Raw genomic sequence first — 17,633 nt, 5'->3', positions numbered from 1 at the left:
TTAGACCGCTAGGCCACCAGTGCTTCCACCAATCCATCCCTTTAACTGTAATAATCTGGCTAAATCTGGTCAGCCCTTTTGCGGCCCACATTTTAAATAAATCATCATACCTGGTATGAAATCTCTATCTTTTGCAATTTCTCTCAAATCCACTAAATCTTTGTGAAGTTGTTTTGTTCTCAAACAGACTTGTAAAGGAAGGACCATAGTGTGAAGTCAAAGAAGAGATCATGTAACATCTAAATATCTGATCTTGAAGTGGTTCAAATGTTTTAATGAGAATTGTAAGTTTGTGGACAATTACATTGAAATCTTAATTTTGCAGGGCACTATAAATGTTCATGAAGAGATGAGCTCAGGCTCTTTCTTTGCTCCATCTGAGCTCAACTTGAGACACAAAAACTGAGTCTGACAAAAACAAAGGGATGAGGTTAGATTGAGAGAGCTCCCTGATTTCTCCCCCTGAGCTCTAAAGGAGTCACAACACTTGAGAAATACCTGAGAATCATTTCAGATTTTGACCAGATCTCCTTTTGAACTGAAAGGGAGACTAAGCTGAGACTTTTTACAACTTTTTTTCTGGAGGCAAGAATGAGAAACAGGAGACATAAGCTGTAGTCTCATTTTGCTTTCAAACAGATCTCATTGTTGTCTAGGAGACAGAAATGAAACTCAACTCAACTCAACTCAACTTTATTTATAAAGCACTTTAAGAACAACAGCAGTCGGACACAAAGTGCTGTACAGAAACATAATGGATAAAAACAAACAATAAAATCATAAAATCAATAAGAACAATAAGATAAAATAAAGTTAAAAAATAAAAATAAAAATAAAAAGGCACTGAAACAAGAGCAGGGTCTCATGCTGAGTCGAAAGCCAGGGAATAAAAATGGGTTTTAAGACGACTTTTAAAAGTGGACAGTGAGGGGGCTTGTCTGACGGCTAAAGGAAGATCGGTCCACAGTTTGGGAGCAGCGACAGAAAAAGCCCTATCCCCCCTGAGCTTCCGCTTGGACCTCGGTACCTCCAGGAGCAGCTGATCAGCTGACCTGAGGCACCGAGCAGGGGCATAGAGATGGATCAGCTCAGAGAGGTAGGGCGGGGCGAGACCATTTAAAGATTTAAAAACAAATAAAATAATCTTAAACTGGACTCTAAAATGCACAGGCAACCAGTGGAGGGAGGCTAAAATGGGCGTTATGTGCTCCCTTTTACGTGCTCCAATTAAAAGGCGAGCGGCTGCATTCTGGACCAACTGGAGACGTGCGAGGGAGGACTGGCTGATTCCTAAATAAAGTGCATTGCAGTAATCCAGCCGGGATGTGACAAAGGCATGGAATACTGTTTCAAAGTGCTGTCGTGCAAGGAAAGGCTTCACCTTTGCCAGCTGCCTAATGTGAAAAAAGCTGGACTTTACTATAGAGCTGATCTGCTGATCCATCTTAAAATCACTGTCAAGCTTAAAACCCAAGTTTGAGACTTTCGACTTAAAATAGACGGCCAAAGGGCCCAGATCAACCGGAGGGAGTTCACAAGGGCCACTGGGACCAAACACCATTACTTCTGTCTTTTTTTCATTGAAGTTTAGAAAGTTCAAACCCATCCATGCTTTGATGTTTTCAAGGCACGCAAGAAGTGGTGAGAGGGAAAAGGCATTTTTCTTTTTCAGCGGCACATATATTTGACTGTCATCAGCGTAGCAGTGGAAGGAGATGCCATGCTTTCTCAGGATGGAACCCAGAGGCAGTAGATACAGTGAGAACAGCAGTGGACCTAAAATGGACCCCTGTGGAACCCCATACAGAAGCGGAGCTGAGTCAGAAACAGAGTTTCCAATGCGTACACTCATAGACCTGTTGGACAAATATGATTTGAACCATTCAAGTGCGGTACCACAGATGCCCACTAGTTGGCTTAGCCGAGCCACTAGGACACTTTTGAGATCTCCTCTCTACATTTATTTTCCTATGGGGAGGCTCCCCTGTCCCCCCTCACATTTACACCGGATACACGAGGTGCTGTATAATTTGAAGCTTGAAAAGGTTTACACGAAGAGGTTCGGTGAAATTGTTTCATGCTACTTAGGATCCCTTCTTGAACTAAATACATTCTCTAGATTTTTCCTTGGAGCTGGAGGACTGATGTGTGCAACGATTATTTATTACCATTATTATTTTATTTAGCTATTTGTCTATGTGTGTTTGTATTATACATATATTTTTCTTGTTTTTTTTTTTTTGTTTATTTGTCTTGTTTTTGTTTTGTCTTGTTTGTTGTCGAATGGTCTTGTAATGGGTGGCGGGTGGGGAAGGATGTTAACATTCAGCTGTGCCAACTGATGTTTATTCTACTTTTTTTATACCTCTTGTTGTATGTCACACTGTCTGTCTGAAATGTTGAAAATTTTCTACAAATAAAGTTGGAAAAAAAAAAAAAAAAGAAGTATAAACCAAGCTTTAGAGGTAGGAAACCGCTTCAAAGGGGTTCATCCACACCTCTGTGGTGATTCGTACCTTCCAGAAAAGAGCTCTGCCGGCTTTTGTCAGTCTATCAGTCTGATTAGCTGCACCTGTATGCTTGGAAAGCCCTAAATATAAATACAATAGTTTTACATGATTTTATTTTATTTAAAAACATTTTAAATAATACATTAATACATTCTTATTTTTATGAAGTGATGTTGATAAATTAACACGACACCTCTTCTGTCACATGCTGCCCAGATTTTTTAGCTGGTTTTGAAGACATATGTTACCTAAAATAGACTTTAAAAAGGGTCAATTTGACCCGCAACATAACAGGGAAGTTAAAGATGTCGTGGAATTTTCATAGTCTTATATATATGTATATAAGAATGTTTAACTATTGTATTCTTTCAGTCTAAATGTCATGTTCATGATGGATTAAGGTGGGGTCAGACTGAGTCTTACCCTGTCTTGGTGTTGGGTCTCTGTTCATAATTTGACATAGTGTGGTCTAGACCTCCTATGTTTGTAAAAGCGTCTTGAGATAACGTTTGTTGTGATTTGGCGCTATACAAATAAAGATTGATTGATTGATTGATTGATGTTTAGAGTAACTTGTTTCCTATGTCATCTGTGACGGGCGAGATCGTGTCAGGGTAGTAGTCAAGGTCTCTCCCCCTGCTCCTGTCTTTATCTGTGTGTTATGGCCGACTTACTGTCTCCAGAACTAGAGCACAGGTCTTCTTCCCACTTGTTGTGTTCCTATTTTCCAAACATGGTTATCTAACTTTAGTGTCGTCTTCGGGGGGGAATAAATACCATGCCAAGGGTTTTGTCTGTCAGAACTGACTTGGCATTGCACTGCACTCTCCTGCCTGTGTACTGTTATGTTATTTCTCCTTGGCCAAGTTCTACATAAACTATTTCAACGTAAGCCGTCAGAGTCTCCTGAGTCTTCTGTGTCCAGTGTCCAGTTTGTTGCTGAATTCCATCACAAATGATACAGTTATGACACTGCACCTTTAATACTCACTCACTGTGGTTTGTTAACTCTGATCACAGATTAATGCACAATGATCGCTCAACTCAACTTTATTTATCAAGCACTTTAAAAACAACCACAGCCGGAACAGAGTGCTGTACATAAATAGACAACACAGGCATCAAACAATTAAAACACAGGATAATGAAGCAATAAAAACAACAAAGCTATCCTCTGATTGTTGGTTTGTACTCTTGTTGGACCTGAAATGAATAAAGCCTGAAGTGAAAAGAAACGCTTGCAACTAGGGATGCTCCGATCCATCGGCCACCGATCATAATCGGACGATTTCTGTGAAAAAGTACGTGATCGGCGTTGGCCGATCAATGCCTTTCATTGCTGATCACAAAAAACCATCACCTGTAGCTCATACTTTGCAGCCTGCAGCCTGAAGAGGACCTGTGTGTAGTGTGCCCCCTCCCCCTTTCCTTCACACTGCGCAGGCGCGCAGCGGCAAACCACAACAAACATGTCTGCCGTGTGGAACTTTTACACGGTCTGTGAAAGTGATGTAAAGTTTGCATCCTGCAACACATGCGACGAAAAAATACCTCGCAGGGGAAGCACGTTAAAAAAGCCTCAACAAAACCAATTTAATAAGACATTTAAAGAGCAAACACTTGGAGGAGTATGGTGAGGTTTTGAGGCAGTGAATGAAAAGAAGACAGCCGGAGCAGCATCAGTCAGACGGCAGCTAACACAGCCCACGGTGGCAACACCCGCCTGTATGAGCGTGACAGTCAGAAGGCTAAGCAAATAACCCGAAAAATAATTGAATCGGGCGAAATGAGCCTTTCTCAGTGGTGGAAGACACCGGGTTCCGCCGACTGCTCTCTCACTTGGAGCCCCGGTAGCTACATGCCACCGGGACGTAAATAATTCACAGACGTAGCGCTGTCAGAGCTCCACCAGGCTGTGTAATCTCACATCGAACGTCTCCCTAAAGAAGGAATCCCATTCTCTGTAAGTTTCACGTGTTTCAAACATGGCATATTCAGAAAGACAAACTTGTGAGATATATTGTATTTTATTTATTTGACTTTCTGCACTATTTAGCCTGTTGAGAGCCTTAATGTTTCCAATCTGTTAAAGGTTACTGATAGCAGGTACATTTTAGTGTCTTTCAGTTGTCCTTTTGACTGAATAGATGCTGCATTGTGCTTGCAAGTTTTTTTTTGTATTTTTTCTCTTGAAGAAGTTAGTAAAAAGACCTTTTTCTCTAAATTAAGGTGATTTTATGGTTCCTTTTTTCCCAGATGATGTAGCACTCGCCATAACTAAATTGAAAAATGTACAGAAAATCCATGTGATCGGTATCGGTGATCGGTGATCGGCAGTGATCGGCACTCGTGGCTGATCGGTATCGGAATCGGCAGCATGAAATCTGATCGGAGCATCCCTACCTGCAACATAAGCTGGAGAATTTCAGTGTAACTTTTTTGTTCACTTACTGAAATGACCTTTCTACAGAAAAAACACTTTTCACATGAAACTGATACCACCACAGTCTAAGTCCTCTTTCTCTTCCCCACTCGTGTTAAGGAAGTTGACGGCAGTCAGTGGTTTCTTTTATTTGAAGTTCATCCATATTTACTTTGCACTCTGTCAGATCAGATTCACTTTCTTGACCTTGCATCATCAGACAGACGCAGTTTCAACTGGCACGGAAATTGTCGAGGGTGCATTCACAGACAGACTTTCATTTTCTTGTAAATCCAAAGTCCAACCTTGGCCTTATCCATCCTATGAATTTACAATCATGGAATTTCCCCGATGAAGAAAAGCATTTATAGGACGCCAAAGAAGTGGATAGACAAGAAGCATTGCCTGCAGAGGAAAAACCTGGACTCAATCCAGGGATTTGCAGCCAAGTGTGTGGAGAGTGACGAGTCAGGACATGTTTAACTTTCCCTGAAGCGCCTTTTAAAACAGTTTGAATGGACTCTATAAAAACAGTACGAGTCATGTTCTTAAAAAGACTGAGAGCAGCAGATCTGTCCTGAGTTAATACAGTTTTTAATGAATGTTCTGAAAGTTTTCTGATATGTGTGGGCTTCAGTTACCCAACACGGCCCCTTGAGAATTGTGGGAAAGTCCTGTTGAACTTTAAGAGCCTTCGTCTTTGTCCTTCAGGACAGTCACAAACTGTGAGGACAGACACAGTCCAATCATTAGAGGCTCAAGAGGTCAGAAGGACTTCCTGTTCCCAAATATTTGGAGTTCAGGGTTTCATAAACAGCGTGTTCTCATAAATATGGGATTTATGACCAGAAGCTATTACTGTTTGTATTTTCCCCCTGTTGATAGAATATAAAAGGCAAATCTTAGCTTTAAATTATGAGTTGATCAAACTCTTCAAACTGATTGGGGCATGTAATGATGACATGCAGAAAAGGTGAGCTTTTTTGTGGATAAAACATATTAAATGTCCCTTCCAGTGGAGAAAATTGAATACAGTGAACTCTGGTGGCTGAACTGGGGGGAGAAAACACAGGACCCTGGAAGGTTCTACAAGAAAAAAGGCATAAGGGAAACTCTTGAAATGGAGAAAACACACTAAAGGGCCCATGAGGGGAACCCTTCTATTGAATAAAATATATAATTAAGTTCCCTAGGAAGACAACGTGACTAACCGCCGTGCTACCTTTATGTAGAAAGATGGATTTCCAGTGTCGATAACATATCAACGCTACCCTTAAGACTGCCCTTCTAGTGGAGAAAACCCCTACAAAGTTCCCTTCACAGTACCCTTAATGGAGAAAATGCAACTATGGGCCCTTCACATTTTCCCTTCCTGCACAGGGGACACAATTAGGTTCTCAAAATGACATCCATAAAGAGGAAAGAAAACATCCCAGAGGAAAATAAATTTAGAGAGGAGATCTCAAAAGTGTTTCATTTCTGAGACTACAGCTTATGTCTCCTGTTTCTCATTCTTGCCTCCAGAAAAAAAGTTGCAGACAGTCTCAGCTTAGTCTCCCTTTCAGTTCAAAAGGAGATCTGGTCAGAGTCTGAAATGGTTCTCAGGTATTTCTCAAGTGTTGTGACTCCTTTAGAGCTCAGGTGGAGAAATCAGGGAGCTCTCTCAATCTAACCTCATCCATTTGTTTTTGTCAGACTCAGTTTTTGAGTCTCAAGTTGAGCTCAGATGGAGCAAAGAAAGAGCCTGAGCTCATCTTTCCATGACGCTTATAGTGCCCTGCAAAATTAAGATTTCAATGTAATTGTCCACAAACTTACAATTCTCATTAAAACATTTGAACCACTTGCAAGATCAGCTATTTAGATGTCAAATTATCTCTTCTTTGACTTCACACTATGATCATTCCTTTACAAGTCTGTTTGGAACAAAACAACTTCACAAAGATTTAGTGTCTTTGAGAGAAATTGCTAAAGATAGAGATTTCATACCAGGTATGACCGACCATTTATTTAAAATATGGGCCGCAAAAAGAGCTGACCAGATTTAGCCAGATTATTATGATTAAAGGGGGGGATTCTTTTGGGTGCTGGTGGCCTAGCGGTCTAAGCGTCCCACATACAGAGGCTACAGTCCTCATCGCATGGGTCGCTGGTTCAATTCCCAGCCAGTTGACCATTTCCTGCATGTCTTCCCCCGCTCACTACTCCCCACATTTCCTGTCTCTCTTCAGCTGTCCTGTCAAATAAAGGCAAAAAATATATTTAAAAAAAAAGAAGAAAATTAATGAGATCTCTCATTTAAGTCTCAAATAAGACTCATGTCATGGTCTCAACTATTTCTCCTAGTGAATTTTAGGAGACACTAATGAGAAACCAATGAGAACAATTTTGAAACTTGAATGAGGCTGAAGTGAAAATCTCAATTTTGTCTCTGGAGACTTGGAAGAGAAAGCCTTGAGCAGTAAAATGTTCCTCTGGGATCATTCAGGGCCTTCGTGCCCTTAGTGGAGAAAACACAATAAAAAATCAGGGAGATCCTTAGCGATGCTCTGTAGGGCGCTCTTTAAGTGGAGAAAATATTGATGAAGGGTCCTTCAGATTTAGAAACACAATGAATGGGCCCTCTTGCACTTCCTAGTGGAGAAAACCTTCACCATCAGGGTGCTCTTTTAGTGGAGAAAACTAGTAAAATCTTGTATCCTTATCAGAGGATACATTAGGATTGAGGGCCCTGTGTGGTGCCCTTTAAATGGAGAAAATGAGGCTGTAATGATTCAGTTCAACTTTGGTGAGGTAAACATGACAAAGTGCGACTTATCGGATCCTTTAAATGGAAAAAACACGACATGGGGTCCTGGATTTCCAGTGGAAAGGATGATGTAAGGTCTTATATAAGCTTTCCTAACTGCTATAAAATATCATGGTGGCGCTCCCTTTGATCGTGCTGATGGCGCCTCGTTCCTCTATTGTTTCCAACCCCTCCCCCCCCTCTTTCCACCTGAGGTTCCAGCTGATCAGCCTGTCACACTTTGATTATGTTATAAATGCTGTGAATGATTACAATGAGAGCTGAACAAGGGCTTGGCTTCACTTATTGTAATCCTAATGTGTTTCATTTAAAAGTGACATGGCCAAAACTTGCTGCAATAAATCACTTAAAACAAGCATTCTACTTGATGTGTACATTTTCCCCTACAAAGGCAAGCATGCGCACACATCTCTGTCTTCATATTGGTCTTTTGTATAATCTAATACAGTGTCTTTATTTCTACAGCGCCAAATTTCAACAAACGTTCTCCTCAGACTCTTTCCAAACAGAGCAGGTCTAGACCGTACTCTATGTTCTATTGTCAACAAAGATCCAACATCAAGACCGGATCAGATCCAGTCCCATCTTCCAGACAGGACTCAGTCTGATCTCATCTTAATCCACCATGAGCAGAGCACTTTGCAGCATTTAGCAAGTTACAGTGGCAAGGACAAACTTCCTTTAACAGGCAGAAACCTCCAGCAGGACCAGACTCATGTTAGACACACATCTGCTGAGACCATGTTGGAGAGAGGGATAGAGGGAGATGAAGAGAGAGAGAGAGAGAGATGATAGTGGGGAGACAGATAGTAGTAGTTGTAGTGGCTGCAACTAGTTAGAGGATAGAAGGATTTAATCCTTCAGGTTCTTGGTGCGTCTACTTAGTCTGCCATTGTGAATTTCTGAATCAATATTTAAAAACATGCAAAGATAATAATCATTTGATATTGGAGACAAATGTTGGGGGATTACTAACTGGTGGTACTTCCATATTTCTGACCACTGACATGACCACCCTTCTAGAGAGTGTCAGTAAGCTCAGGCGGCACGCTTCCTGCACGCTTCCTCCACGCTTACGGTGTCTGATTTAAACCTTATCACCTGCAGTCACTTGTATCAGGTGTTTGACTTCATGAGTAACAGCCATGAGTCATATTACCACATTATTACTTTACACTTTCACTTATTACTCCGCACAGCAGCGTCATTACCTCCCTCTTCCTCTCCAGCTTCAACTGCATGACAAGTTTTTGGTGTTTGTGGCTTTTTAATGTTTAATATTCTCATCATAGATTGAGTTTAAGAAGTTGAAGTTATCTTTATGTGTTTTATGTCATTACCAAAGACACATTTTTACAGAAAAGCTTTTATTATGTTGATTTTATTCAATTTGAACTCTATTTTTAAGGGTCTGTTTTATAAGCATGCATGCTTTTTAGTTTTTATTTCAATTTATTTTTTATTGCTCTGCTTTGCACTTCTTATTTGTATTGCCCACTGTGAAGCACTTTGTTACCTGTATTGAAAAGTGCTATATGTTTATTTATTCTATGTATGTTGCATTATTTGATCTTTTTAACTCACTACACTCCAACATCTTTCTTTTTTATTTAATATTGTTGCACATCTGCTTTTATTTTGTACTCTTTAAGCAATGCACTTTGTTAAACCGATGATTTTAAGGTCCTTACAAGTGAATCAAGTTTGTTTTTTCCATAATTGTTTTGAATAAAAGTGTTCTAATTCCAAGAAATTGTTTTATGTGTTTATCTCTTGAGACATCTGGCTCAGAATCTAAAGAAGATGCTCTTTTTAAGAGTGTTTCAGTATCAAAGGAAGACTTGGACTTGAAGTTAAAAAATAATATCAAACTTTATTGAAGCAAAGTCAGTTTTGACACAATTCATCTTTACATTTTCAACAAAATACAATGCAAACAGCGCTGAAACTTGAGAACTAAACATGTGGTTGGCAAGATTTTGCAAATCTTTAACAATAAGCATCCAATAGTGTTTCACTGTCACACACATCAGACTTAACTAAATATCTACAATCGCTTTCACTCACAAGAACAAGGGAAGAAGAAATGTACACACAGGTTGAATTTCACAGATCAGTCACCACAGGTAAAGAAACACACTCAGGACTGTACATTTAGTCGTGCTACATTATTAACACAAGATGATTCCTCGACACTCTTTCACGTCTGATCTCCTCAAACTCTCTCTGTCTTCAGCAGCACATCATGGTCACTCTAAGACTCCGGCTTTAGTCTTCCTCGTCTCTACGCCTGCAGAAAAGAAGAGGATTAAATCAGAGAGTGCAAGAAGACAGATACAAAGTCAAACACTCAGGTGAACACACTTTTTCTGACGTACCTGTTTTTTTTGCCTGTTCAGATATTTGATGTAATTTTGCACCCATGAAAGCTCACTGGGGTGGGAGATGCACAGGATGCGTCCAACCTTTGTGATGATCCTGAAAAGGAGAGTAGAGGAGGGAAATTAGACAAGGCTGCAGAGAACAGGGCTGCAAAAAATCACACATGTATCCACTGTCGTGCAAATAAGGATGCTGCAAAAACTATTATAAATGCTGATATTCAACATGTGGCTGCAACTCACACTGTAGCTCCGATGTCACATCCCTTCCCGGCCTCCTGGATGGAGTGGCTTGCAACAATTTGCAGAGGAAAGCGGTTTGAAGAGGTTTCCAGACAGCAGTCGATTGGAACCTCAGCTGCAGGAAGACAACAAGAAATCTGTGTTCACTCTCAAAAAGTCTCACACATGCACTGAAATCATCCTGAAATGTCTGTTTCACTGCTAATGCAATGCAAGTATTCATCTTACCTGCTGTGAAACTAACACAGATGACTCCAAGCAGGAGCAGGGCTGCAACTCGAGAGGCCATGTCTCTGTTCGTCTGTCGGTCTGAGCTCAGGTTGAAGGTAGGAGGCTTTTCAGCGAGCTTCTTCAGGAGAGTGAATGTGCTGTTCTAGGTGAGCACAGGTGAATTTATACAGTTCTGGAGAGCGAAAGTGAAAGTTTTTGCTCCTCACTGACTGGAAGTGCCCGCCTAATTACCTCTCCACACCTCTTTCTTTTGGCTCCTGCCAAAGTCCTCCGGTGTGTGTGTTTTCCAGAAGTTCGCCCGAGGCAGATTTTTATCAGGGCACAGAGATTCTCACTCTGCACAGAGTTCATGCATGCACTGCAACCACGCAGTTCATTTGTTATCACACAGATTCATCTACAGCATGCTTTAAGTGTTTCATAATGTGCTTTAGCTTCCAATAGTTTGTACCAACCGTCAACTAAGCTGTGTTTCAATCAATCAATCAATCAATCAATCAATCAATCTTTATTTGTATAGCGCCAAATCACAACAAACGTTATCTCAAGACGCTTTTACAAACATAGGAGGTCTAGACCACTCTATGTCAAATTATGAACAGAGACCCAACTTCAAGACAGGGTAAGACTCCAGACTCCATCATGAGCATTGCACCTTGCAGTATTTAGCTAGTTACAGCTGCGAGGAAAAACTTCCTTTAACAGGCAGAAACCTCGAGCAGAACCAGACTCATGTTAGACACACATCTGCTGAGACCATTTCAGAGCAGAACACACCTGTGGGGTACCCCAGAGCTCGATTCAAGGCTCACTCTTTGTCTGATAAAGTCTCCCACTTTGTGAAATAATAGGTGGACCTGAAGTGTAATTTCATAGCTATGCCAACTATAGCCTTGCGTCATCAGACCCATCCAACAAGGTGAATAGGTCTGGATATTGGAATGGCTGCATGTGGAAGCGACTCGACAGACCTACAACCAATCACAGCAACGCAGCATGTGACGTAGTGCAGAGCGGTAGAAAATGTGAACAGAAAGTGGCATGCAGAGAAAACACATCTTTCTTACCCTCGAACGCTGTAAGTGCAGTACACAAACGGCAGCAACAGCTGATTAAACTGACCTTCCTAAGGCAAGAGCTGCCATCTTGGTGGTTTAGAGAAAAGCTGAACCATAGACTGTATAAGAAATGGACGTAGTATCCGTGACGTCGCCCATCTGTTTCTGAAGCCCTGTTTTGAAGCCGATCCGCTGCGGGTGCCATATTTGAAATGCTGAACTCAACCTTACTTTGTCCGAGCTAGTGTGAGGTAAAGAGGCCTTTAGCGTTTTTGCTAACAGCTACAGGGTGCCCACCTGTCAATCAAGTCATCCATGCCCTTATTTGGGCAAAACTCGTTAGTTTAATATCTTCAAAGATACCTTGTTATGGAAAATGGTGTTTGCTGAGAGAGAAATGAGCTATTTAGACCTAAACTGTTTTTTGAACCAGGCTGTAAACATGTTTATTTCTGCTGTAAAGATCGTCTTCTTTGATTTGGTGTGTATGTGGTTGCCGGTGTTTCTGCAGCCAGCCTCTAGTGGATGCTCGATGAACTGCAGTTTATAACACTTCCACATGGGCTTCATGTTTTAAGACTGGAGGTTGCGCTTGCTCCTGACCATTGATTTAAATCTCAATAAACTGCACCGACTCCCTCAGAAGCTTTCCCATGACTATGAATCTGGATGTGAACAAAACTCTTAAGCGTGAGTAAAACAAAAGTTGTTATTTTGGGAAAGAGAATGCCAGCAACCTAACCTTTGATGAACAAGTGAAGAGAACCATCCAGGCTGGTTTTTATCAACACATAAATATAACAAAATCAAAGTCGTTTTTATACATTGACTTAAAAAAGGATGTCAAAAAGGAAGTCTTGGTTCTACATTGCTAGCTGCTGCCTACGCAACAAGCCCTGAAGGTCAGCTGTCACTCACAAAGGCTAAATCATGGTCAGACGATAGCTGATTGTAACCGGGACAACATTTCTCATTTTAGCTGAAAGAGATTTCGAGAGCTCTGTAAGGATTTCTGAACTGATTTGAAACAGTCTGACTCTTATACTGACGTCTCTTCATGACTTACATAATAAAATAAGACGATCAGCAACAACATGGGCTGTATCCTTATACTGTACTGTAGCACCTGTGTTCGTGACTACAGAGTCAAACTGTGTAAATATTTATGTTATTAAGACATTTACTGGAAAACAGCATCCTGACAGCAGGGCTGTGACGGGTAGCGTTACACCGTTTAACCGGTATGTCTGCTCCCCTTTGTAAGCTAACTAACGGTAATAAATCAGAGTTCAAAAACTTTGTTGTTATTGTTACTTGTACCTACACCCCAAAGCGTTGCGTGTCTTATCAGCGTCTTTAAACTTAATGGGAACGTAAATCACCAAATTACCATCAAGCTGCAGCGGTGAAGAATTTAAACCAACAATTGAGACGGTTAATTTGTTGAAAGCGTGTTTACTGAGGCAATAAATCAAATGAGAAGTGGGGTCATTTTCTGGGATACTTCTTACATCATAATGGAACCATTGCAGTCGCCTCCTGCTGGCTGTTAGAGGGACTGCAGGTTTAAAGAACATCTGCACTGACTGCTCTATTCAGTCCTGGAGGATCTCCATGTTTCATAGACTGTCCAAAACTCAATTTATAAACATTAAAGAAATGCTTTACGTATGTTCAAGTGTCAGAGCCTGAAGGTGCTTTTCTACTGCAGGAACTTTCCCCAGGAACTAGGGACCTTTTGAGGAACTCTGTGCATTTCAATAGCTGGAACCAGGGTCTTAATTTAGTTCCAGAGTAGTTCATCTACCCTTGAAAACGTCCATGCTCAGGAGGTAGTACTTTCCAAAGGTCCAGGAACTTTGGGGTGCAGGGGTCTGAAGGTGCTTTTCTACTGCAGGAACTTTCCCCAGGAACTAGGGACCTTTTGAGGAACTCTGTGCATTTAAATAGCTGGAACCAGGGTCTTAATTTAGTTCCAGAGTAGTTCATCTACCCTTGAAAACGTCCATGCTCAGGAGGTAGTACTTTCCAAAGGTCCAGGAACTTTGGGGGGCGGGGGTCTGAAGGTGCTTTTCTACTGCAGGAACTTTCCCCAGGAACTAGGGACCTTTTGAGGAACTCTGTGCATTTCAATAGCTGGAACCAGGGTCTTAATTTAGTTCCAGAGTAGTTCATCTACCCTTGAAAACGTCCCTGCTCAGGAGGTAGTACTTTCCAAAGGTCCAGGAACTTTGGGGGCCGGGGGTCTGAAGGTGCTTTTCTACTGCAGGAACTTTCCCCAGGAACTAGGGACCTTTTGAGGAACTCTGTGCATTTCAATAGCTGGAACCAGGGTCTTAATTTAGTTCCAGAGTAGTTCATCTACCCTTGAAAACGTCCATGCTCAGAAGGTAGTACTTTCCAAAGGTCCGGGAACTTTGGGGGGCGGGGGTCTGAAGGTGCTTTTCTACTGCAGGAACTTTCCCCAGGAACTAGGGACCTTTTGAGGAACTCTGTGCGTTTAAATAGCTGGAACCAGGGTCCTAATTTAGTTCCAGAGTAGTTCATCTACCCTTGAAAACGTCCCTGCTCAGGAGGTAGTACTTTCCAAAGGTCCAGGAACTTTGGGGGCCGGGGCCTGCAGTGCTGAACATTTCTGATTGGTTGACTACACACAGTGTTTTTATTTCACCCGCCGTTCACAGTAACATCACACACACCTGTGATTCACTTGATTTAATAACTCCTGAACATTGGTCTTCTCTGAGTCTTATAGTGTGAATGCGTCACTGTCAGCTCCCGGTGTTACAGTTAAAAGAGTGATCCTGTAAACTAGCGACCTTCAGCTGAATGTGTGAGTGGTAGCGATCTTACAACAGCTGTTGACACATAGAAGGAGTCCTTGGGAATGCATCCTAGTCTAGCTTTTATTAAAATGTCCAAATATCCTCAACTGATATTTAATGATCATCTAAAGACGTTTGCGAGGGACGCATCAGGCTGAAACTCAAGTCGCCGTTTAACAAGGTTGCTCTTCCAACCAAAACACCGGTCGATGGCGGCCATGGCTTTTGAAATAAGTCTTCTTGCTTCAAGTCGAGGATTTTAAGCTCCTTGAATCCACTTAGCCACTAGCGCTTGTTGCAGGCTGCAGTGGCAATGCAGACAACTATGAGCCACATGAACCATTTAGTTGCTTGAGGAGAAGTGCCTGGAACTAAATGTTCTATGTACTTCTGGTGGAAAAGCCCCTTTGACAGCAGGGGAGCTTTGAATAGTTGAGATGACTGTTTTAAAATGTTCGTCTTTGACTGTGCAGATGCATCATATCTGTTATTTAGAAAAAGAGAGAAAACGTGAGGCCTTTAGAGGTCATAAGGTACATCTTATTAGCAAACTTTGAGAGAAATATTCCTTAAATCTGAATTTTCTGATCATCAGGAAGTCTTGGATGTTTGTACCGTAAATTTAAAAAAATATAATCCTTAGTGTCCGGTCTCCTTAGTGAAAGTTCCCTTTAAAAAAACTGACACTGATGTGTTCATGTTGTGGTTTGGCAGCTTTGAAGTGAGTGTGCCAAGTGTCTCTGTAAGTGTTGGTGCATGTGTGGACATGCAGCCAAGACAAAGATCCCTATCAGTTAGTGTGGGAGCTGTCAAACAACTGGAGACAAACTTTTCCTGTTAAAGCCTCAAACGTTGCCAAGTGATGCAACAGTTCAGAACACTGAAGGAGCCTGCCGTGTGAGCACACATCAATTATACTTAAAGTCTATTTCTTATAAGTCCTCTGTTTCTTGGACTCGCCGATGCTAGACACCAGTGAGGCCCTCAGCAGCTCAGGAGAGAGAGGCCCAGCATGTGGAGGCCAGAGATAGAGCAATGGAGTGGTAGTTTTGGGGTTATGACATAAAGGATGCAAGATGTAGAAAATAGGGGTCGACTGATTGTCCGCCATGGCCAAATATCAGGCTGATATTCAGTATTTGTCCAATTATCTGTATCAGCGTTTTTTTTTTACTGATGACCGATAAATCTACTTAATGAGAATGTGTGCAGGGCTGCATGGTGGTGCAGTGGGTAGCTCTGTTGCCTAACAGCGAGAAGGTTCCTGGTTCGAATCCCCGACCAGGCAGGTGCCTTTCTGTGTGGAGTTTGCATGTTCTCCCCGTGCATAGGTGTGTTCTCTCCAGGTACTCCGGCTTCCTCCCACAGTCCAAAAACATGCTCACCATGTTGACTGATCACTCTAAATTGCCCGTAGGTGTGAGTGTGTGTGAATGGTTGTCTGTCTCTCTGTGTTAACCCTGTGATAGATTGGCGACCTGTCCAGGGTGTACCCTTTCTTCCACCCGAAGCCAGCTGGGATAGGCCTCCAGCCCCCCTGTGACCCCTAATGGGATAAGCGGTGGATGGAAAATGTGTGCTACGTTAGCTCTACTGACGGAGTGTCTTTTCTTCTGGGTCTATTTTCACTCACCTGTCTCAGCTAATGTCCCGCCTACAACACTATCTGAGAGGCTAGACTGTAAGTGGCCAACTCTGGAGGTGTAACTATGGTTAGCAGTTAACTCCTGTATGCGATGTTAAACGTTTCAGTTTTGATCAGGTATGTAAACAAAGTCTTGTGTTGGAGTTTGTAATATTCAAATTCTAAATTTTGACAGAAAGATTTTCAGACTCTTTCCAAACAGAGCAGGTCTAGACCGTACTCCATGTTCTACTATTAACAAAGACCCAACATCAAGACCGGATCAGATCCAGTCCCATCTTACAGACAGGACTCAGTCTGATCTCATCTTAATCCACCATGAGCAGAGCACTTTGCAGCATTTAGCAAGTTACAGTGGCAAGGACAAACTTCCTTTAACAGGCAGAAACCTCCAGCAGGACCAGACTCATGTTAGACACACATCTGCTGAGACCGTGTTGGAGAGAGGGATAGAGGGAGATGAAGAGAGAGAGAGAGATGATAGTGGTGAGAAGGATAGTTGTAGTAGAGTATAGAAGGATTTAACTCTTCAGGTACTTGGTGCCAAGGCCGGCCCGTGGCATAGGCAGTATAGGCAAATGCTAGGGGTGCTGGCCATCCATAGGGGGCGCCACTAAATGAGTGAGGAAGAAAATTAGATAAAAGGAAAAACAATATTGTTTTATCTAATTTAATTTTTGGATTAAATTGCGTAATGATGCCAGTAAACATTTAAAAGCTTGTGATTCACTGGTTTTAAAAATAATGGTGTGCAAATCAGTTTTTTAAGTCTTTAAGTGTTTATGATTTACTTCTTTTTGTTTTGTTGTTGTTGTTTACTTTAAACTTTGGGAGGTAGCTTAATTAGATAGAAAATGTAGGCTAGACTTAAATAAGCATTTTCGCTTCTGCCTTTTCAGTCATCACCTAATACATCAGGAGGGATGATAGTGGTGAGAGGGATAGTAGTAGTAGCAGCTGGAGTCTGGCACATCTTATGCAGAGTTCCAGAGGAACCTACGAGACAAGGGAGCTCAGGGACTCCAGAAAGGTCTATGGTTAGTAACTTTAATGGGACAGGAAGAGTTAAAGTAAGTGACAGACAGACAGATAGAGGAGAGAGAGATAGGGAAAGACAGGATCCCAGTGTTTCAGTGAATAAAGATACATATTGTGTCTCCAGATTCCTCCCTAATTACAATTCTTTAACCATTATTTAGTATTTCTTGAACTTGTTCGAAAATGTGGGTCAGACCTTTAACAGGCAGAAACCTCGAGCAGAACCACACTCATGTTGGACAGACATCTGCTGAGACCGAGTTGGAGAGAGGGATAGAGGGAGATGAAGAGAGAGAGAGATGATTGCGGAGAGACGGATAGTAGTAGTTGTAGCAGCTGGAGTCTGGGCATCCACAGCAGCAGAGATCCAGAGGAACCTACGAGACAAGGGAGCTCAGGGACTCCAGAAAGGTCTATGGTTAGTAGCTTTAACAGGACAGGAAGAGTTTAAGAAAGTGACAGACAGATAGA

At 41.8% G+C, this 17,633-nt stretch overlaps 1 protein-coding gene across 1 annotated transcript; it reads right to left on the bottom strand.

The window, feature by feature from the left end:
• Nucleotides 1-9,633: 9,633 nt before the first annotated feature.
• Nucleotides 9,634-10,778, bottom strand: ccl19a.2 (chemokine (C-C motif) ligand 19a, tandem duplicate 2). Its single transcript, XM_034692587.1, has 4 exons — nucleotides 10,594-10,778; nucleotides 10,366-10,480; nucleotides 10,120-10,219; nucleotides 9,634-10,031 (listed from the first exon to the last, which is right to left on the bottom strand). The coding sequence occupies exons 1-4, from the start codon at nucleotides 10,652-10,654 to the stop codon at nucleotides 10,026-10,028; spliced, it is 282 nt and encodes a 93-aa protein (XP_034548478.1). The 5' UTR covers nucleotides 10,655-10,778; the 3' UTR covers nucleotides 9,634-10,025.
• Nucleotides 10,779-17,633: the final 6,855 nt, after the last annotated feature.

This window comes from Notolabrus celidotus, chromosome 9 (assembly GCF_009762535.1).
Source record: "Notolabrus celidotus isolate fNotCel1 chromosome 9, fNotCel1.pri, whole genome shotgun sequence".
Classification (NCBI taxonomy): domain Eukaryota; kingdom Metazoa; phylum Chordata; class Actinopteri; order Labriformes; family Labridae; genus Notolabrus; species Notolabrus celidotus.
Note: the sequence above shows the minus strand (reverse complement) of the source record. Positions and strands in the feature narration are given on the sequence as shown.